Genomic DNA, 23,171 nt, shown 5'->3' on the forward strand with positions numbered 1-23,171 from the left:
AAGGTCCATTTTGCAGTTTGGTGACTGACACTTTTTACCATGTCTATCAAGTGTCCTTGTGCCTTTGTTGGTGAGAGAACTGGGATATAAGAAATTACTCAAGTTAATAGAATTAATAAAAGATTAGGATTTAGAATTTGTAATTGGTTGTTTAGTTCACTTAGCTAAGCCATTACAAAAAATGAATTGGCATCTTTCAAAAGATTATTGGTTTAAAAGAACTGTAACAAATACTGAAGTTTAGTCAATTACATATGCATACTAAAATGGTTATGGATGGAGCATACTCATGTCTAATGTATCCTAATTTATTTTGGAATGCATCAAAAAAAGATGGATGGGTAGATGGATGGATATGTGACAAAGCAAATACAACAAAATGTGAATTATAGAGGTTATGCTGTAGGTATATATGGAGTTCTTTCCATTTTTATGCATATTAGAAAATTTTCATAATAATGTTGCAAAAATATTTTTTGTTTGACTTTGCATTTCAGAAACCATGGATTTCATTCACTGTGGTTTCAGAAAACCATAGACTTCCTCAATTTGGAAATGTAATAAACATATTTGGGGTTTTTAAGGATGGTGATTTTCTAGGAATAACCTTATTATTTTTGTTACTTTAAGTGAACTAAAGGATAATCCTCCAGTTTGTTATTCCTGATATAAGCAGCTAACTTTTATACTTCTTTAAAACTTCTAGGCCAGCAATTATGGAGTGCTGAAATTCAATTCAAACATTCTGCCCAGGAGATCCTGAAATCTTTATTTTTTTTTTTTAAGGAAAGGCAATTTCTGACTTTTCTCATAAATTTGATAAAAGGAAAGCTAATATGAGATTGGTAGTCCAGTAGGAAATGGAACTCAATTTTACATTTTTAAAATCACTTTATGGTATTAAAAATGACAGAGGTTAGAAACAAAGCTCTTATTCTTTTATTGAACTAGAATTGAAAGTGGCAGAAAATCATTTTGGCCCTAGTGCAGTAAATGTTATCACTAAAACATGTTCAGGGGATATTAGGATGGTCTCTCAAGCACTGGAGACAAAAGTTCACAGAACAAGAACTGATTTTTCTGTCCTTGTCTTGAAATTATTAGATGTACAGGAGATGAAAGTATCTTAGCTTTAAGAGAACAGGGGATGGAGTATGTGTTGAAAATGATAATGTCTCCATTCTGGAGAGAGGTGAAATGGAGAGTGTATGGTGGAATGGGTGTCTCAGCAGTGACAGGCCTGATGGAGGGAGTCCACAGGGATGGGAAGCCAGCACCTGAACCAACTCCAGGACTGGGGAATCCAGAACCAGAAATAATTATACTTGTGCAAATTTGTGAGCTGATGATGAAATGAAAAGCCAGTGATTCTATTCATTAAAAGGAGAACTATTTGAAGATTTTATTTAACAGGGAGATTAAATTGGAGCTGTCAGCAGCTACTTTATTTTGAGAATCCGATAGGAGAGATTTTAAGTCCATGTGGGAAAAACCAATCATTTTTGAGTGTGCAGTGTGATTATTCTTTAGAATTTTGTGTAAATGGAGCAGGTTGGTAGGCATATGTTTGCTGATCCTACAATGATTAAAATTCAGAGTAAGTAAGGCTCTTGTGAGATTGAGTTTTCAGGTTCCAGCCAGTGTTCTATACTGCCATATGGCATAACTAGAATTAATTACTGTTCCCAGTCTCTTATTCTTTTACTGAATATCTAGGTGCCCTGTTTGAAATATTAGAGGTTCCACAGAAGTATTTAATCACATGAGATAGATGTTTGACATGTTCACGAAAGCAGTGGGTGTAGCTAATAGTTGCTTGGAAGAAAAAGCCCTTTGTGGGCGCCTGGGTGCCTCAGTTGGTTAAGTGACTGCCTTCGGCTCAGGTCATGATCCTGGAGTCCCGGGATCGAGTCCCGCATCGGGCTTCCTGCTCAGCAGGGAGTCTGCTTCTCCCTCTGACCCTCCCCCCTCTCATGTACTCTCTCTATCTCATTCTCTCTCTCAAATAAATAAACAAAATATTAAAAAGAAAAGAAAAAGCCCTTTGTGAGATTTTTCTACCCCCTCCCCACCTTTTTATTAGAAAAATGCATGGATAGGAGAATTAGCAAGGAAAAGAGATGTAAATAGAAAAGTTAAAGCAAGGAATCTTTTTGCTAGTCTTCAGCTCCTTGATAATCCAAGTGTGGCCCATGGACCAGCAAGATCAGCATCACCTGGAAACTTGTTAGAAATGTAAAATCTCAGGCTCCATTGAATCAGACCTACTGAATCAGAATCTGCATTTCAATACAATCCCAAGGTTATTTGTATGCATATTCACATTTGAGAAGCATACTTTTAATTTTATTTCAAATTCAGTTTTTCGGAACTCAGAATACATATTTCCAGAGATTATTAACTCTTTAAAGGCATGGATGATCTTATGTTAATTAAAAAAAAAGTCACATGCTGGCATGTGGTATGAGCTCAGTAATGTGAGTTGAGTGAATGGGGGGGAGGGGCAGCTGTTAGAACCAAAAACTGTGTTTTTAGGTCCTAGGCTAAAACTTAAGAGACCCTCTTTATTAGGACATTTATTTAGCCCCACATACTCTTTTCCAAAGATAGGATGCTTTCTTTTTACTGTTAGGGGGTACAGGACCTTTGCAGACATGGTGCCTATCTCTTCATATATCTGCTATGATAACGTCTCTCTAACATTCTGTGAGAAAAGATGACCAGACTGCTGACCCTACACTGGCATTCCTCCGGAGCATGGATACCAGTCACTCCCACCATCTCTGTAAGCTATCATCAGCCCTCTGCTTCTGGTCGTCATCCTTCCTACGCAGTTTGGCATGTCCTTGTCTCTGCCATCTCTCATCTCTCCTGATGACTTCTCCTGTAGCCCTTTCCCCTGTGTTTCTTAGGATCCATGTCCTTTTTGTAATCAAAGTCCACTGCATCCTCAACCACTTTGCTCCATCTCTGCCTTAGTTACTAACACAGCTCTTCTGCAGGACCCTGTTTTGCTTGCAGTCATCTTAAATAGAATTTGCTTAATTTCCGGAAGTGCTGTTGGCATTCTTCAAGCTCCTTGCTGCCACTTCTAGACTTTTCCCATTCAATCTTGTCCCAGCCTCTCCCCTTTTGAGATGTGTCTACATAGCTTTACAGTTCTCTGTCCCTCTGTCATCTTTTTTTTTTTAAAGATTTTATTTATTTATTTGAGATAGAGTGAGAGAGAGAGAGCATGAACCGGGGGACAGAGGGAGAGGGAGAAGCAGGCTCCCCACTGAGCAACAAGCCTGACATGGGGCTCCATCCCAGGACCCTGGGATCATGACCTGAGCCAAAATCAAGAGTCAGTCGCTTAAACGACTGAGCCACCCAGGAGCCCCAAATCTCTCCTAATATTAAGAAGAAATTTACATCCTACACAGTGATTCCCTTTCCAGTGACTATTCTGTATTTTTTTTTACAGACAGAAGCCTAGACTAGCCATTTCTGGTTTCCTCTTTGGTCACTCCTCATTCCTTTATGATCTAGCCCCTGCTTTTATCAAGTTACTCTTGCCAAAGTACCAGTAACTCTAATTGCCACATCCAGAAAACATTGTTCACTTACTTGGTCTCTCTGCAGCATCTGACACTGTTGATAGCTTCCTTTTCCTCAAAAAGTTAAAAAAAAAAAAAAGCAACTCTCCTGTGCATTCCCATGATAATAGTCTCTCCTGGTTTTCTTTCTTCCTTGCATTATACACTCTTTTTTTTCCCCCTAGGCTCGTGCTTGGGTTCATTTTTCTGCCCTGCCCCCTTTAGCATTGCCCCTCAGGCTTGCCTCTGTCCTCATCACATTGTTCTTTGGCAGTGGCACCCATGTCCACAGCTCCACGACTTCCTCTCCGGCTCCATAGCTCAGCTGCCGTTCTCTGGGCAAGGCTTCAGACAGCATATTGGTAGCTCCTTTTGGGTGTCTTAGAGATCACAAAGTTCACAAAGCTGGGGCAGACCCAGCAGGCACCCTCCATTCTTCCTTGACAACAGAACCCTACCAGCCAAGGGATGAATCATGATTTGAAAGCCAAGACAGACTTCTGATAGCCTCTCACAGGATAGTCTTATGCTCGGGAGATGACAGTACATTGAATGATGTAGCCACCTTAAGATATGACTGTTATACGGTGTTAGAGCAGAAATACCGCAAGAGCCCAGGCCCTTCATGCCACTGTTGGGCCCCTGCATCAACCCTGGAATCACCTGTCTCCAGACCTTCTGTTTTGAGGGAAAAATAAACTTCTATTTATTTAAGCCCTTGTCAGTTGGGTGTTGTATTACTGGTAGTCAGAAAAATCCTGACTAAGTGTCCAGAACTGAACTTATTATTTTATATTCTGCTCACCCCTAATGCCTAACTCTGCTTTCCCTAGCCCCAGGCCCCCAAGGAAGAATCCTGAGTGTCATTCCTGATTCCTCTGTCTTTACTCCCCAAGCCATCAACAAGCCTATTGATTCTTTATCCTAAATCAGTCTTCTCCTCTCCCTTTGTCACTGGCTAAACTTCAGCCTCCATAAAGTCTTACTCAGAGCATTGCAAAATTCTCCTTTCTGGTTCTCTGTCTCAAGTTTCTCCCTGTTCTAGTTTATTCTCCTCTGTTCTGTTGAAAGGGCAAACTTAAAAATAAATAAGTAAGTAAGTAAATAAATAAATAATTTAATCATGCTATCTAAGATTTATTGATGTGGAACGATAAGATATACTATAAGTGAAAAAGTAGGTTAGATATATATGTAAAACCTCAGAGAAAAATGTCTGGAAAAAATCCACCAAAATGTTTTGTTTTGTTTGTTTGTTTGTTTTAAAGATTTTATTTATTTGACACAGAGAGAGAAAGAGAGAGAGAGCACAAGCAGGGGGAGTGGCAGGTAGAGGCAGAGGGAGAAGCAGGCTCCCCGCTGAGCAGGGAGCCCGATGTGGGGCTCAATCCCAGGACCCCGGGATCATGACCTGAGCTGAAGGCAGTTGCTTAACCAACTGAGCCACCCAGGCACCCCTTGTTTTGTTCTTTAAGTTAATGTATTTAAGTAATCTCTACACCCAATGTGGGACTTGAACTCATGACACCCAGATCAAGAGCCACATGCTCTTCTGGTTGAGCCAGCCAGGTGCCCTGCCCCCACCAAAATGTTAATGACGGTAATCTCTGGCAAGTGGAGTTTGAGTGATTTTTAATTTCTCCTTTTGTTTATTTGTATTTTCCAACTCTGCAGTGAATATGTATTTAATCCTAAATCATTGAGATCAGATCCTTTCCTGTTTTAAAAGGGACAGAGACTTAATAGCCAAAGAATATTTGGTTTCCAGGTGGCAAAGGAGTTGGAACTGAGCGGGAAGAGATGTAGAAAGAGGAAATTAGTCTTTAATTGTGTCATGAAGCCTTGGGTCACTCCTGCACAAATAAACAGCTGTATGTGGAGGTGTTTTACTCTGTGCCAAACACACACACACACACACACACCCGTAAATGCACATGAAAGTGAAATTATTTTTGAGCCATATGAAATACAGCAGTCCTCTGAGTAATTTTTGATGATTTTGCTAAAATACTTTTTTTTTAATAAAGGAAGTTCATTCTCAAGGTCTTCAATAGATGAAGTATCACTGACTGAGGACAATTTTCATTTCTTAGATATTATCCCTTTGAGCTGCACTGAACTGACACAGGATGAATCCTTCATTAGAAAAGGGTTATCTACATTCTGTGTGACTATCTAGTAAAACATTGGCATTTGTGGGACTAGTTTCCCAAAGTGATGGTGCTTGAGTAAACCATTCACTTCCTCCTTCTCAAAACATCAGTCACCATGATTGATTTTTATGTTGGTCATAAAGAGAAACGGAATCACCTAAGAGCAGGGTAAGGATTACAAGCCCAAAGAAGTTAATTTACTTAACAAATATGTATTGGCTATTTGCTTACTCTTTGTTGGGCACAATGCCAGGCTATCAAGATAGTGTCACATATTACATATCCCTGTTTTCCAAGAAGTTATCGGGCCAATGAGTGGCCAGACTCATGACCAGAGCCAGCATGGAGACCACTGCTCACAGATATCTTCTCTAGAAGGTCTGAAATGTCTGGTTCCCATTTGTTGCATACCTTTTCACCATTTAGAAATATATTTAGGCTCATCACCTTTTAAAATACAAATTCACCTGGAGGGTTAAGAGACTTTTGAGTGTACATTAGCTGTGTTTGATGGTTTTCTTCTAACTTTTGGTTAAGATGACTGTGCTGAGGAAATTCAGCCAGTGAGCTGTCGAACCTCTATTATGGGCAATGAACAGTGCTAGATACACTGAAAGTTATCAAGCATCAGAGGATCCTTTTCCTTGGGAAGAATGACAGCTCCAGAGACTCTGACATCTGCAATTTAGGAATGATAGTCACAGCCAACACTCACCGCACATGTACTATAGGCCAGGCCCATTGTCAAGGGCTTTACACACATTATCTCATTTAATTCGTGTGTGTGAGGTGGATACCGAATGATCACCATTTATCAGATGAGAAAACTGAGGTTCAGGAAGGTAACGATGTGCTCAAGTTACACAAATGTTAGATTCTGGAATTTAGATTTGAACCCAGCCAGTATGACTGTTAGGCCAGCACTCTTTTGAGGCTCAATTTCTTCATGAAAAGTGAATAATGTCACTTCATTCATTCAACAGATGTTTACTGAGCAAATACTATGTGCAAAGCATTTTTGTGGTGAATATGACACAGGTTCCAGTCCTCCTGTAATTTATTTTTGAGCAGGATAAACCAAATAATTATACGATACATTCACCTTGTAGGATTGTTGTTATGCATATAAAAGTGCCTAATATAATTCATGTTACGTAATTAGATACCCCCCAAAATATTCCCAAGAAACAACCCAATGGGAAAGATAAAAAAGCATGCACAAATAACTATATCTCAAGATATATTGTGGCTAAAGCTTTAGAAAAGGTACACATAGAGTGTGCTGTGCAATCCCAGAGATAGAAGTCACTTCTGGCTGGTGGGTTCTGAGAAGCCTTCAAGGCTGTGAGATGACATCATGGCTTGGCTGTGGGTTGAAAGGGTTGGGTTTTTGGTGAGATACATTGCACCCAAAAATAGCAGGTACAAAGATACAGAGAGGATAAAGTTTAGCCATATTTGAGAACGAAATGGTGATTCAGTTTATTAGGTATAAGGGAGTAATGGGAGAGATAAGCTGAAAAAGATAGGATGGAACCAAATTATGGAAGTGAGAGTTTTGACTGAATTTTGGAGGGGGGAGAGGTAATTTGGGAGAGGAAAGCACAGGGCAGGGGTGTGTAAGCTGATGCTTTAGCAGGGAGCTATGGAAAACATGTGAATCCTTGGCACCTGGGTAGTCCTTGGCCACTCGGAGGTGGGAGATGGTTGCAAAGGCAGAGAGGGTAAGAATGTCAAAGTTCACCTACGTTTCCTATGCCCAGAGAAGGAGGACATATCATTTCTCCCTCTCATTATCTTTTGCTTTGAGGACACCAACTTCATGTTTATATCTGTGGTTCTGTAGCTGGCTTTGGCTTGTTATGGGCTTAATAAGTTTTTATGGATAGCCAAGTAACCTAACCATTTCTCAGAACTTTATGGAAAAATACATTCTAAATAGCCAGCTTTATACTTCCACTTTTGAAATGTGATTGGTTTGTAAATGAAAGATTGTATTTATTATTCTTCGGATCTGTTAACAAGATTTAATAGGTTTTTGAAGCTGGCCCAGAAAACTTAACACTATTACTTTGTTTTGTTAGGAAAATGCATTCCAAGGTCCAAACAACTGGAAATGGGACACAGTCAGTACTTGAACTGGGGGCTACCTGTCTAGAATTTTCTTAACAGACAACTGTTGGCAAAATGCCCATTTCCTTTATATTGTTTTCCAAACTTGCCCGATCATATGGATTACCTGACGATCTTTTTGAAAATACAGATTTTTAGGTCTCTTCCCTGGAGATGTTAATTTTCTAGGTTGGGGTGGTCTCTGGGAATTCGTGTTTCAATAAGGGCTCCAGGAGGTTCTTAAAATCAGGCAAGTATATGTAAAAATCTTTATCAGAAGACTTCATTTTTGTTTTTAAGGTAAGACACTACTTTGGTTTTCAAATGAATTTGAATAACGAAGGGGAATGATGGTGGAAGGATTTAACTGGAAAGTATGAGTTGAGGCTGTTTTTTGGGTGGTGAGGAGGAAAAATTTTAACTGACAGGAAAATTTTACAGGCAAGGCTTAGGACCAGCAAGTGACTGACAACATTTCAACCCAATTGGCTTGTAGGGCGAGGAATGGGGATAGGTTCAGCAGCAAATTCCCTTGGCCTGATGTTTGCCTGCTGCCTTTTGTGCTTCCTGCTGGCCTGGCAACATGGGGAGACATTTCTTGATGTTGGAGAATCCCTTGAAGTGTGACAGAACCAAAATCCTGGCCCCACAATGGGTCAGGTAAGTCCTGGGATTGAATGGTTGGTTGATTGTAGATGAACTGCTGGTGACCCCTGACCTGTATTGATACAGCCTTGGAACTGATCACATAGTCATTAGCCTTTAGATCTAAGTAGTTCCATTCTTTATGATTCGGATAACTGTGTACTTCTTGTAAGGGTTTAATATGACGGCGAGAGATACTATACAAAGAAATAAATGGCCAAGCATTGTATTTTAGTATAGAATCTTGTACAATTAGGAAAAGGCTCAAATTGAGGGCAAAACCGAAACAATTTAAAAATGAGTTCTGGATTTCTATGTACATCTCAACTTCTAACTGGAAGAAAGCATATACATAAGGATATGAAATTTTTAAAATATATCGGTAATTCATTGTAGCTCTTGGAGTGGTTACCAGTAGAAGCCTGCATTCTCAATTCTATTTTTATATATTTATTCAGTTTTGGAGCAGTATGAATGAGTGAAATAATATTATGTCTTTAATTAGAATTCTGTTGTTATTTTTCAATTAATCTGTGTCAGTAGCTTTAGCATTTCTATTAAATCATTTTCTTCATGAAAGCTTTTAATGAAGAAACAAATTGATTGTATTTATATATTGGATTCTTGCCACTACGATGTGTATTCGGTCGTGTCTTTTGAAGTATACTTTTGCTAGTCATATTGTGGTTATTCTTTGAAACCAGTCTTGGCAGGGGTGGGGGGATTCTGCATTTGGATGAAGGTTTTAATTTAACAAGGTTTTCTTATTTTTTTATCTTTCTCTTCCTTTTCTTCTCCTCCTTTAATTCTCTTTCTGCGTTTCCTTCTTGTCTTTGTGTGAGTAATTTAGAGGAAAATGAAAGTCCCTTTCCCCATCTTCTTTGGGATAAAATCCACACCCCATGGCATTATCTGGAGAACCTTGCCTGCTGCCTGCGTCTGCAGCCTCGTCTCTGACCCCTCTCTGAAACGCACTCTGTGCTCCACTCGTGCTGAACTCAGACAGCCCTTCTGTTTCTCATGTCCATTCACTTTTTTAGCAAGCATTTATTGAGCACAAGCTCTGTGCCACTGCCCCTTGAGGGCCCAGTGACATAGAGAGACAAGAGGATTGATGTTACAAGTGCTGCTGAGAGGTGTGCACAGAGGTGCCATGCATGGAAGCACCTTACACAGGTGAGAGAGTTGAGCCTCAAAGGTTCACTGGGAGAAGAAGGGGCACGATAGAGAAAGTGTGCTGGCAGAGAGAGCAGACACGTGAGAGCAGCAGCGTGAACAGAGCAAGGGAGGACCTGAAGGCTGGGGCTGGAGTAAGCCACTGCAAGGTTTTTGTTGTTGTTGTTTTCTTTAAATATTTTGTTTATTTATTTGATAGAGAGAGTCACAGTGAGAGCAGGAACACAAGCAGGGGGAGTGGGAGAGGGAGAAGCAGGCTTCCTGCTGAGCAGGGAGCCCATTGCGGGGCTCGATCCCAGGACCCTAGGATCATGACCTGAGCCGAAGGCAGATGCTCAACGACTGAGCCACCCAGGCGCCCCAGCTACTGCAGGGTTTTAAGCAGGACAATGACAAGACCAGGCTTGCACTTTAGGTCAATAGAATAATGATGATGCTAATGACATAACAGCTGACATTTACTGAAGGCCTGCCAGGTACCAGGCCTAGTGCTCAGTTCTTCATGTGCATTATCTCATTTAATCCTCCCAAAAAACATATGAGGCCAGTATAGTTATTATTTTTATTTTAAAGGTGAAACCAAGGGAGGGGATGGGGGGATGGGCAAAATGGGGGAAGGGGATTGGGAGATAGAGGCTCCCATTTATGGAATGAATAAGTCATAGGAATAAAAGGCACAGCACAGGGAATATAGTCAATATTGTAATAGCATTGTATGGTGACAGGTGGTATCTACACTATTGGTGAGCACAGCATAACGCGCAGACGTGTGGAATCACTATGTTGTACGCCTGAAACTGATGTAACATGGTGTGTCAACTATACTTCAATTAAAAAAAGAAGATGAGGAGACCGAGGCTGCCGCCAAAGTCTGCCAGCTAGAAGACGGAAGAGCTGGGACTCCAACCCAGACCTGTCTGCAAAGCCTTTGCTCACCACTGCCCTTCCTTCTCCATCAGCACCGAGGAGAATGGGTCAGAGAGGAGCAGGGTGGCAGGTGGACATCTTAGGACATGGGGACATCAACCTGCGTCAGGCATCTTGAAGGCTTAAATGAATTCAGTGCCTGTAGGGATGGAGAAGAGGTAGATTTAAAAGATAATCAAGGGAGTAGAATGTCCAGGTCTTGGTGATGGGAGGTACACAGTAATAGAGAAAGAGATGAAGGGATGGTCCCTAAGTTTCAGTTGGGTGGACGAAGATGTCAGCCATTGAAACAGGGAGCATGAGATAGGAGAGGTTTGGGACTGGTGGGACAGAGGGTAGTCCTGAGAGAGAAGAGCAGAATAATGCTATCTCCTGTTTTTGCACATTTTAATTGATTGTTAAAAGTCTCTAATATGTATAGACACTTTGGTCAAGTCTTGGGCTGTTGGCTTTTCTCCTACCCAGCCTGAGCCCCAGTGTTCATGCCCTCCAGGGTTCTCTTGCTCTTTTGTCCTTTCATCTCCCAAGTCTAGAAGAATCCTAACCTTAGATCAATTCAACTGTCCACGTTTCTGCTCTTATATTTGGGCAGCTACTCAGTGTTGAAGAAAAATGACACAGTAGAAGTGCCTCTACTCTTAAGCTTAGTCTCCCAGCTCAGCTGAACCCTTAATGACACCTGGCAGTGACCTTACATGACCCTAGTAGCAACTTTTCTAATGTTCCTCTTTCCCCCCTTACGTCTCCAATGCTTAGCAGATTTATCATATCACTCTTGCTTGACATTATCACCTACTTCACAGGAGAAAACAAGAGGCTTTCAGGTTGGAACCCACTCAGAATCTTGCCCTATCCCTTCCTCAAACATGTCTGCTTTGGGCCTCTGCCACCTGCTCTGATGAGCCCGGCCCCTCTGCATCCTGGGCCTGGCCTCTCTGTGACCCTCCCCTCCCCTGCCAGGCATCTTCCTTTATCTGATCCCAGATCCTCCCTCAGCAACCCTTATCTGCAGGCAGTAAGACAGCTTCTGGCATTAGCCAGGCCTGGGTTCTTCTGGCCCCAGTTTTTACCTTGTGTGTGTTTTGTGCCAATTCTATCACTTCGGCACAATTTGACTATTCCAGCCCAACCGGCCCACAGTTGGGGCTTTCCATACTCTCAGTCCCTCACAGAGTATCTGGCAAATAGTGGAAATTTATTAATGTTTGGGAGAACGAATGCAGTCTTCATAACTTGAGATACAGATGGTATGTTGGCATGTTAATGTTGAGAAATCCACTCTGCCTAGATGAGCACCAAGAATAGTCCAGCCTAAATATTTTTCATGTAACTTTTGTTCTCAGGTGAATAATGTGACCATGTTCATAACAAGGGAAATATCAAAGGAATTTTCAAGTGAATATCATGTTTTTGAACCTGCCTGCACAAGATAAACTGTGGTAGCTTCACAATGTGGACTTCTAAACTTCTATGATGCAATCACATAACCTCTCCATACTTCATTATCTCATCTGGAAAGTGAGGGGTTGGATGAAATGACCTTCAGTGACCTTCCAGCTGTAAAATTCAATGAGTATAGGGTCCAGTCACAGTGTCATGCAGATATCAGTTACGCACTAATCCGATAAGTAGGAGTCTTGGTGGTCTAAGAGTAGCTATTAACCTGAAGAAAGCAAAAAATAAAACAAAATTAGGTTCCAAGCATCAACAGAGATAAAAATAACAAGACAAGAGCCAAAGAGACCACAGTTTAAAATATAGTAATCAGCTGGAGTTCTTTGTGAGTGCTGCCTTGTTTTCTCCCATACACAAGTTTCGAACCAAAAGATATCTCTGATTTTCCTCTTGACGCTCTGTTCCCAGCTCGCCTCCAAATCAAATCTCTTGTCACTCTTCTTGGTCTCCAGTAAACTGCCTCTCAGGTTTTCTCCCTCCCATCAAGGCTGCATATTTCTGCTGGTTTGATCGTGGTGGATATCATTTCCTATCCTTAAAACAAGCAAACCAACCAACCATCCAATCCTTCAGTTGCTCCCCTTTATCTATAGAAAGAAAAAAAAAAAATCTCAACTCTGACTTGACATTTATGGTCTTTTATTTTGTCACAAAATACCTGGCTGGCATTTTTCTTTAATAGTTCATTGAGTTATAATTGGTTGCCTATTACATGTAGGGAGTATGGGGGTTACATAGACATACAACCACAATTTGCAGTCTTGATGCTAGAACATAGGGGAAGGAATATTTTCAGTGTTGTGGTGAAAGACCATAATCATTGACTAATTGAGAAAAGCAACCAGATTTCTTACTGTTGGTATCCAGGGTGGATGTTGAATTGGGCATAGCAGGGATTTTATGTAGTAAAAGTGTTATGGAAAACTCCAGTGATGAGTAAGGTCTTATTTCTTTTTTATTGTCTGGGAACAGACTTCTAAAAAAAAAAAATCAATACTGTCAACATTAGATAATGTTGCTTGTTTATTATTTAATAAAAGTTTAATTGTGACCATTTCATAAGTAGGAGACATTGTGTTGCCTTCCAGGGTGGGTTTCTAAAACTCATGGATATAGACTCGAGACCACAGAAATATTACACCCAAAAAAATGAACTAGGAACTTATTTTTTTTTTTTTAAGATTTTATTTATTTGAGAGAGAAACAGCCTGACCGGGGAGAGCCTCAGAAGGAGAATAAGGCTCCCCAATGAGCAGGGAGCCCGATGCGGGGCTCAATCCCAGGACTCGGGGATCATGACCTGAGCTGAAGGCAGTCGCTTAACCAACGGAGCCACCCAGGCGCCCCGGAACTAGGAACTTCTTATGGCAGGTCCTTCTATTACTTGAGTTACATGCGAAACTCTATATGTGAAACTTCTATTACTTGAGTTATACGTGAATGTGAAACAGTAGTCATCAATATGGTTGCAGCAATTTCTGTCTGCTCGAGTCCCGCCTCGGGCTTGTCTGTTGTTACCATAGTATTTATTATTTACTATCTTAGATCGACGTCTGTTCATGTATAAATATCTCATTGTTCAGATTGTAAGCTCCTTGTAGGCAGATACTAGGTCCTGTCCTTTTGATGGATTAAAGGTACTGGGGCTAGAGGGGGTACCAGCTCCCTTCCAGGGGCCTTCCCATTGCTGCCTGACTGTTTCCAAGGCTGGTGTCCCGACCCCTGGGTCCCAGCCTCTGATGCCACCACCAGGGACTTCCACCAGATGGTGCTCTTTTCCCATTTCTGTTCTTGGGTGTCACTGGCCATATGACCCTTTGCCACTTGCCCATTCTTTCTGCAAGGTAGTAGATGGAGCACTGCTACTAGAAAGAAAATTTGAAATCAAGTGAATCTTCCAAAGTAAGAAAAGAAATTATAGGAACTATCTCCAGTGTACAGACTATTCACATTATTCAGAAAAGCCATTTCCTTGGACATATATCAGTCTCTACCATGTGGCTCACTGATCAAGGTCGATTGCAAGGGGTTTTCCTAGTGATATCGACTTGCTGTTGAAAGCCCCTGCTCAGCCAGGTTTCCATTTGAATTCCATTTCTATTGTCAGTGTAACACTTCATTCTTTGGAGATAGTCATTACCAAGAGAACAGAGATGGTCAAGAGGGAAATAAAAGTCATCTCTGGACAAAGAGTAGTGCAGACAGCCTATCCATTGAGAAGGCACCACTGTTTTGGTACAAAAACCAAAGTTCAAATTTACATCCTTCAGTCATCAAGAAGAGATTTGATTTTGTTTAGCAGGTGGTTTAACGAAGCAGAGAATGTATGATGTGTTTTAAATTTCCATAAGTCACAGGCAAAATAACATGTTTAATACTTATGTTGCAAAATAAATTCATTTAGATGTTCTAGATTTATAACATTACAGATGTTGGCCTTTGTGGGTAGTTAGTTTTATAATGCCATTACAACTTTATTCATCTAACCCAGAGGGTCTTATCATTTTGGAGGGAAAGAGTTATTGACATTTTTGGGAATCTAATGAAGTTTATGGATTCTTCTTCAAGAGAAAAGAAAATGTGGGTTGCTTTTCACCCACAATTTTCAGGAGTTCATGAGTCTTCTAAAGCTCAACTGTGGACTCTAAGTTAAAGATGTCTGATCTAACTACTCTCTAATACTAGCTGTCTGACAATAATAGATTTGTTTTCTACATTACAGTCAATAGAAAAACAGTTAATGTGGGATTTAAGAGCTTGAGCTCTGGAACCAAGGAGACCTGGATACAAATCTGAGTTCTGCCATTTAATAGCTATGTGGTTTTGGTCAAATTGGTTGACCTACTGAGTTTCAGTTTCCTAATCTGTAAAATGGGAATAATAATAGTACTGACTTAATAGGGTTGTGGTGAAGATTAAATAAAATAACACCTATACAATGTATACATAACACAATGCCTAGCATATGTTAAGTGCTGAATATGCTAATTTTTTAATTGTAATCAGGAAATGGAACTATTTTTCCTTCCTATATATTTGCAATAATATGAGGGTAGTTACAGTTGTTACCTGTAGAGTTACCTCCTTCGCCAGGATCTAATTAGCTGGCTGAGTGGTGAAAGCTCTGAGTACTTTGATCTCAATAACTACGTTCATTCGTTAGTTCCATGGTCAAGAGTTTGATACCCACGTCAAACTCCCCCCCGCATCTAATGATTAAGAGTTAATAGCTTCATTTTTAGCAGGAATCTAGTGTTCTGTGATTCTTGAGTGGCAAACTAGAATAGTTTGCAGTTTGAAAGATACTGAAATATATCTGCAGACAGACTATATGTACTTTAGTCACCATTTCATCCAAGGCACCAGAGCAAAGGACTTGTCATATAGAAGACATTCAACAAGGATTTGTTGACAGAGTGACTGAATTCTGTTGGGATAGTAGAAAGTCTTCAGAGAAAAAAATCATTTTTTTCTGAGTGTCTTTAAGTTAGATTATATTTTCAAGACTCTCCTCCTTAACTTGTTATTAGAGTGCCCACTCTAGAACTAGTTGCTAGGATTGGAAACTTGTCTGCCTTATTACTAGCTGTGTAAACCATGGGCAAGTCATCTCGCCTCTCAATGACTTGGCTTCCTTATTTATAAAATGCGCATAATAATAGGGCTACAGTGTGGAGGAATGAGTTAATATAAGAGAAGTGTTTAGAACAGTGCCCCCAATATATTCGAGAAATCTTAACATTGTTACTATTTGTCATTGCTATTACTGTTGCTATATTAGCCTCAAGATCCCCTCACTATGGTGAATCCCATTTATTTATTGTTACCATCCCCTAAACTAAAGTTCACTGAAAACCTCTCTGAATTTAGAAACACAAATAGCAAACTTTGTCTCACATGTAATGTAACTCTAAATTTTCTAGACTCTATTCTGCAGAGCCGACAAAATATTAGGAAATTTTGTTCTTCCATTTTCATTTTCGGACAATCAAGTAAAGATGGATTTATTTTGACTGAATGTGAAAGCAATAATCATCAATATGATTGTGGCAATTTCTGTCTGCTCGTTCTGTACTCATCTTTTTCCAGTTCCAAATATCATTTGCATGGAGCTGATGATGTTGAGTATGTATATTGCAGCAGAGTGATAGCTTCCTTTTCATATTGAAGCTGAAGCTTCAAAGGGAAGATTAAAGGAGTGTTTGTTATCTATCTGCACAGGCCTGATATGAAATTCTCAGAGGCCTTTAGGATAAACACAACTCTGTGTGTGTGTGCCTGTATGCCTTTTCTTCTATGTAATTCTATTGTGGTGTTTGTATTTTGGTTTAAAATGTCTAGTTTCAGACTTGTTGGAGTCTCTGGCTAAAGGATAATTGTTTTCAGAGTGAAGGATAAGAATTAGAAGATGTGGGCAGGATTTGACTAAATGCCTCCTAAGGAGTGTAGAATTCTCTAGTGTGGGGTGATCTTTCCAGAGAATATGATGAAGGTCATCCATAGGATATGTTTAATGAGACAAGATCAAGACTTTAAATGTGTTGTGCCCAGCAGAGAAGAGTCCATGGTGCCCTCCAGTGAGGGATGAGATTGCTCACTTTTTGGCCTTGCCTTTTAGAAGTATCCTCTGGGTGTGTGTGTGCGTGCGTGCGTGTGTGTGAGTGTAAACAAACTTTCTTTAGGGTTGTTGCACAATTAAGACTTAGAGTAAGACAAAGGGGAAAAAGTAGGGTAGCAGGATTGTTCTATACCTTGTGAAAGTGAAAGCAACTAAAATTCCACTTCATGCCATTCCATGTCAAGTTCTACATATGATTTTTACTGACAGAAATATTTAATTACAACATCATCAAGATTAAGGCGGATTCAGGGGCGCCTGGGTGGCTCAGTCAGTTAAGCGACTGCCTTCAGCCCAGGTCATAATCCAGGAGTCCTGGGATCGAGTCCCGCATCGGGCTCCCTGCTCAGCAGGGAGTCTGCTTCTCCCTCTGACCCTCCCCCCTCTCATGTGCTCTCTCTCTCTCTCATTCTCGCTCTCTCAAATGAATAAATAAATAAAATCTTAAAAAAAAAGATTAAGGCAGATTCTGCTATTTAACATCAACTCGATAGACCTGCTACTTTATTTAATAGTGTTTAATACCGTTTTGTTTAATACTGTTAAGTTGAATTCTTTCTCTGTAATCGGCCTTCTTATGATACAGCTACCATTGGCAGAAACAGTACTCTTAGTGTATGTGAACTTATAAGACCTTCTTAACTAAAAAGAGAAAGCAGGAAACCAGCATCACTTTACAGTAGGTAGAGAAGGGGACTGAAAATGTGCATGTGCATTGGGGTGGGGATGGTGGAGAAGAGAGGAGAAAAAAAGGTCGAGGTCATCAGTAACATGTTTTACTTATTTAACAATTAGCTAAGAGTTGGCCTTTTAACTGCCCAAGCATGGCTCCATTTTTTTTTTTCTGGGTCAATAAATGAGAACGACATTAGTTAGCGAAGTTCCTGCTATTGCCATCATATACATTTCGGAAGGAGAAGTACACCCCCCCACACCCCCCACACACACTTGCACAGGCTCACATTCTAATTTCTATTTATATTGAATTGGAGGTTGAATAATTATTGGAATCAAGGGCTAGAGCAGTGCCTCCAGAGAAGATGGGAAACAGCAAAAACATGGAAAATTCCTCGCCCCTTTGATGATTTACTTGATTAACTGCGTTTTATAGAAATGAGTTTGATGGAAAAGCTCTTCACAGTGGCCAGGTACAGTGGAAGCTGCAGCATCTGCTGGGGGGGGGGGGGCGGGGATTGACCCGTCGTACTAATATATACAACTTGTTTTAAGTTACAGCCACTCTCCATCTACATATGCCTTCCTAGTGACATGGACATCCTTCTTCCCACCTGCTGCAGCTTTACCTTTCCCACCCCTTCCTCTTATTATTCCCTCTCCCCCTTTCCACTGCAGATGTCGGAGCTGTCCTGAACTTTCCCTCCCTGTCATCCAAGTATCTCACATTTCCCTTCACCTGATTGCCAGCCCAGAACTCTTCTGGGAAAAGAAAGGAATAAGAAGAGTCAACCAGGAGGCTTCTCCATCTTCTCTTCCTTATCTCTGATAATTTCCCACAAATGCATCTCTGAATTATGGCAACATATTCCCACTTATCTCCTACTTCTCCATTTCCTGAACTTTAGTCTTATAAAGAAATAACTTACCTTATTTCAGTCATGTGTGTGCCGGAAGACACACCTCATTATTTATTACCTATGTATTGCCTTTTCCTTAATCTTTTATTTTGGGTTATGGATTCTTTCAAGAACTGAACTCTTTCCCAAGGGAAAAAAAGTGTTCAAATGAATGTATACACTCCTGAGAGGTCAAGATGAGGGTAGAAAAATATTCATTCTGTTTAGTGGTATAGAATTATGTCCATTGCAGGAATTCACATGTGGTTACTATAAGCAAGATTGGAGTGTGTTGAGGAGTGAGTGGGAGGTGGAAGAAAACAGAAACTACAGACAACACTTTTTGAAAATTTCACTGTGACGTGAAGGGAAAGAGGACAGCAGATGGAGGGATATGAAGCAGGTGAGGGAGGCTTTGCTTTATTTTTAAGGGAGCATAAATACTGATGGAAAGGGCCAAGTTGAGAGGAAGAGGTTGAATATATACAAGAGAAAATCGATATAGAATAGTGTAAGGTTCCTGTGAAGGCAGGAGGAAATGGAATCCAAAGTACAATAGACTTTTGTGGGTAGCCACCCTGTAGAACATTGCTTCTATGGGGGAAGTGTAATTTAGATTCCAAATAAGTGACTTACAAATGATCCTTTCTGCGGTTGCCATTTCATTAGTTTGAAGACTTGAAGGGCTGTTGGTTTTGCCAATAATACCCCAAAATAAAAGAGATGGAATGATACAGTGGACTGCAAAAGCCCCAGTCTTGGCACAGACACTGAAATGCTAAGTGACCTTGCGTCCTTTGTTCATGCTTCAGCTGTAAAATTAAGAATTTAGACCTAGAAGTGTTTGAGGATGTGTTGGGGGGGTGATGTTTGGGTTGTTATAACAGCTGGGGGTGCCACTGGGATTAGGTGCTGAGGGCCAGTGATACCGGTTGCCCTGTAATACACGGGACAGGTTGTCACAACAAAGAGTTGTGGCCCTCCAAGCCTGTAGAGCTCCTGAGGAGAAACTCGGACTGTGGCTAAGTAACCTCTTAGGACCTTTCCAGCAACACGGTCAAAACTGTCTAAGGAGTTACAGTGAGTTAAATGCCACTGAGAATCTTCCAAATCTCAGGGACAACCCTTTCATTTTTCTCAAAGTGGGTGGTGGCTTGGCTGGTTATTGACTATTTAGCAAGCTTTTTGGACTAGGTGCCGTCTCTACCATATGCCAACCAAGATTGAAATACAAGTTTGACTTACCTCCATTCTTTTCCTTGTATTTCAGGTACTATTGGGATATTCAGCCCCAAGGTGAGTGCTTTTGGCCATTTATGGTTTTACACTAAAGATATGTGGATGGCATTGTTTACCTCTGCGTCTTCTAAATAAGCTTCTACACAGAGTGGCATTAGCCATTTCTAAGGAAAGTTAGTGGAGTGTTTAATTAACCTTCACCCTGCTGGGCTCCCCTGCTCTGCTTTTTAGCAACGAGAGGCTCTGATGCATCTGCCTTCTGAGTGGATTGGTGCTGGATTATTTTACAGAACCAAAGCTGTAAGATGCTTTTACTCCTTGAGCTTTGTCACATGCCAACAGGATCCGCTAATATTCAAATAAAATGGTGGCCGAGTCCATAATAAAAACCTTGGGAGGGCTCCAACTCAGCTGATCCTTCATTTGCTCCAGAAATAAATTCCAGTAGGTTACCTCCTTGGTCACAGTGCTCTTCCACACAGCCTGCCTGTCTGGCAGCAGAGAAATGTCAGAAACGGAGTAGTGTTGAAATTCCCACTAGAACAGTGTTATCACATTTTAATATGAGCCCCACTGCAGCCTCTGTGCTTCTAATTGCTTTCAAACCATTGTTTTCCTGCTTTTGCTTGATGAACCCAGCATCTGGCATGATTCTAAAAACTACAACAGACAGCTGTGTGCAAAATTAAAAAAAAAGGGACAGGATTAGACCATATTCTTAAAAGTTTCAAAATTGGAATTTCTTTTTTTTTTCCAAATTCAGTTTGAAGGGATGTCTTTCTTTTTAGTACCCTGGTTGAGAATGTCAGAAACATAATTCTGAATACTAACTCTTAACCTATTTTAAGTGGGGGATTTTTATTTTCTCAGAGAATCAGGGAGAGTTTTAGATCAAGCTTACAAATAGCTTATATGAACTATTTTGCTCTAAAACTTTTTTTTTAAGATTTTATTTATTTGTTTGAGAAAGAGAGAATGAGAGAGAGAGAGCACATGAGAGGGGGGAGGGTCAGAGGGAGAAGCAGACTCTCCGCCGAGCAGGGAGCCCGATGCGGGACTCAACCCTGGGACTCCGGGATCATGACCTGAGCCGAAGGCGGTCGCCCAACCGACTGAGCCACCCACGCGCCCCACTCTAAAACTTTTAAAAATCAATTGTAAACTTTCCAGGTTTTCCATTCTCTTAATATTGTCAATGTATCCATTCTCAATGAGCATAATACCTTAGAGAAATTCAAATTGTGAGGAATGATACTAGTTTTATGAAATTTAAATTTTCCTAGATCATACTTTCAGTGTATTTCAAGTCTATTTAAGGTTTTCTTTAAAATCAAACTTTAAGAAATAAAAAATCTTACATATTTAAAGCTTTTTGACTCTTGTAAGTTGGCCATAGTATTTATAATATTTGAAATAATGTGATGTGGTGTTACCATATATCTCACTATCCTAAAGCACTTAAGGCTAAAAACACAGACTGAGAATAGAGAATTATATGTAACAGTGTAGCAGTTTGCTTTGCAAAGTGTGAAATATGCTATTCAGGCAATGGCCCTGTATCGTTCAGGGTTTAACAGCTGTCAGCCAAAATCCACAGGGGGCAGAACATGAATGTGAACTGGCAGAAACGAATGGAACTGTGAGGGTAGAATTAATTACCTAAAGGAGAAATAAAGAATTAGTGTCAAAGCTATGGTATAGTAATGTGTTGAGAAGAGAATTCTGGAGTTGAACACAAGAGACTATACGGGGCTACAAAGACAAAGGGCAAATCTTACCAGATTCTTATAATAGTGTCATTGCAGTCATCTTCCGGTTGACGGCAACTTCCACACAGCCTTTCTCTCTTAGGTAGAGCAGCCAAGGGGACAGTTGAAGAGTTTACCTAGAACAGAAGACTGTATTTACTTCTCAATGATGATTGGATATATAGAGCAAATTCTTGGCTCATTTAGAAGTAAATGTAGGGAAAGATCAAGTTGGAAAGCCCATACTTGTGTCTTGGCTCCAGCCTTGCTCCTACCCCTAAGTCATTTTTTTGGGGGGAGGGGGTGATTTTTTACCTTTTGCTCTTTTGATTGGATCTTAGCTGATTGCTAAGTGCTTCAGAAACTTGCAGGGTGTGTGGGGCTGGTAACAGGTCTCTGTAAGGTACTACAGGACAGTTTACGAATATGAAAAGTATAGGAATATGTAAATAAGAGAACAGCTGACAGAAGACTTTAAAAAGCCCTAGAACACTAGGTAGTTTTGGGAAGGGAGTGAGAGAAGACAGAAATGATGGCCTCAGATTTCCTTATCATTTTTATCTATGGCAGTATCCTCGTGCAGGAAGATGATGGGATGAATTTTATTGGCTCCAGGCATTTGCCTAAATACATACTTTCTTCTTCAGGATATGTGGACTAAAATAGTCTGGTGCCTAGAAGGAAAATAGTTCTTTTTTTTTTTTTTTTAGATTTTATTTATTTATTTGAGAGAAGTTGAGGGAGAAAGAGAGAGCACGAGCAGGGGTTGAGGGGGGCAGAGGGAGAGGGAGATGCAGACGCCCTGCTGAGCAGGGAGCCCACCACAGGGGCTCCATCCCAGGGCCCCAGAATCATGACCTGAGCCAAAGGCAGATGCTTAACTGATTGAACCACCCAGGTGCCCCAGGAAAATAGTTCTTCATTATAAAAGATCCCTTATTTATAAATCTCTTTAGTAGTCTACAGTTAAACATCTGGTTATGGAAAAGTCTGTGATGAATTGGTACAATGTGCTTTAAAGTTTACCCTTTAAAGAACGATGCTTGGGAGAATGGACTACCTAATAGAGAAGGTTGCAAATAAAATTTTTCTTATCCATCATTCCATTCAATCCCAGGTTTAATATGGTAGAGTAGTGACCATTGAACAGTGTCAGGGAGAGTCTTGTCTCTGTTCTGGAGAAGAAACTTGGCATGGTAGAAAGAGCATGGACATTGAGGCTTGACAGACCTAGTTCAAATCCTACCTATACCATTTAGCTAAAGGTCATGTGACCTTAGCAGTTTGCCTAATTGCTCTGAAATTCAGCTTCCCCATCTATAAAATGGGGGATCTTCAGACACTGTGCTAAGTCCTTCATATGCACTATCTTATGTAATTCTCAGAACAGCCCTACGAAATAGGTACTAATAAACCCATTTGACAGACGTGGGCACTGAGGCACAGAGAGGTTGAGAATCCTTCATGATCATGCCCCTCAAGGATTCTAACTTGGTCAGGCTGACTCCATAGCATTTGCTTTTTAAAAAGCAGTAGCTTTTTTGAGATATAATTCATATAATATAAAATTCACCCTTTTAAAGTATACAAGTCAGTGGTTTTTAGTATAGTCACTGAGTTGTGCACTCATCACCACTCTAGTTTCAGAGCATTTTCGTCACCCCAATGAGAAACTCCATGTTCATTAATAGCTCCAAAGCCCATGCTCTCCATCGCTGTATTTTACTCCCTCGTTGCAGTGCTGGTATGAGGACTAGTGGTAACATGTGTTAAGTTCTAGCATGCAACCTGGACAGTAAGAAAATATAGATCGCATTTACAACAGTGTTAATGGCAATTCTTTCCCTCACATTTCCACCCAAATTTTCTTATCAGTCCACTGTCACCTTCCTGAATGATGTTCATTAATAAAGAATGAAACACGGGCAAAATAAAACATAATCCAA

The 23,171-nt window shown here is 40.5% G+C and overlaps 1 protein-coding gene across 1 annotated transcript in view; it reads left to right on the forward strand.

Annotated features, from left to right (window-relative positions):
* SKAP1 (src kinase associated phosphoprotein 1) overlaps window positions 1-23,171 on the forward strand; it is a 273,902-nt gene that overhangs the window by 39,678 nt on the left and 211,053 nt on the right. The window contains exon 3 of the mRNA XM_027624535.1: window positions 19,509-19,534. Within this exon, the coding sequence (XP_027480336.1) occupies window positions 19,509-19,534 (26 nt within the window). The remainder of the gene's footprint in view (window positions 1-19,508; window positions 19,535-23,171) is intronic.

Source organism: Zalophus californianus, chromosome 16 (genome assembly GCF_009762305.2).
Source record: "Zalophus californianus isolate mZalCal1 chromosome 16, mZalCal1.pri.v2, whole genome shotgun sequence".
Lineage (NCBI taxonomy): Eukaryota > Metazoa > Chordata > Mammalia > Carnivora > Otariidae > Zalophus > Zalophus californianus.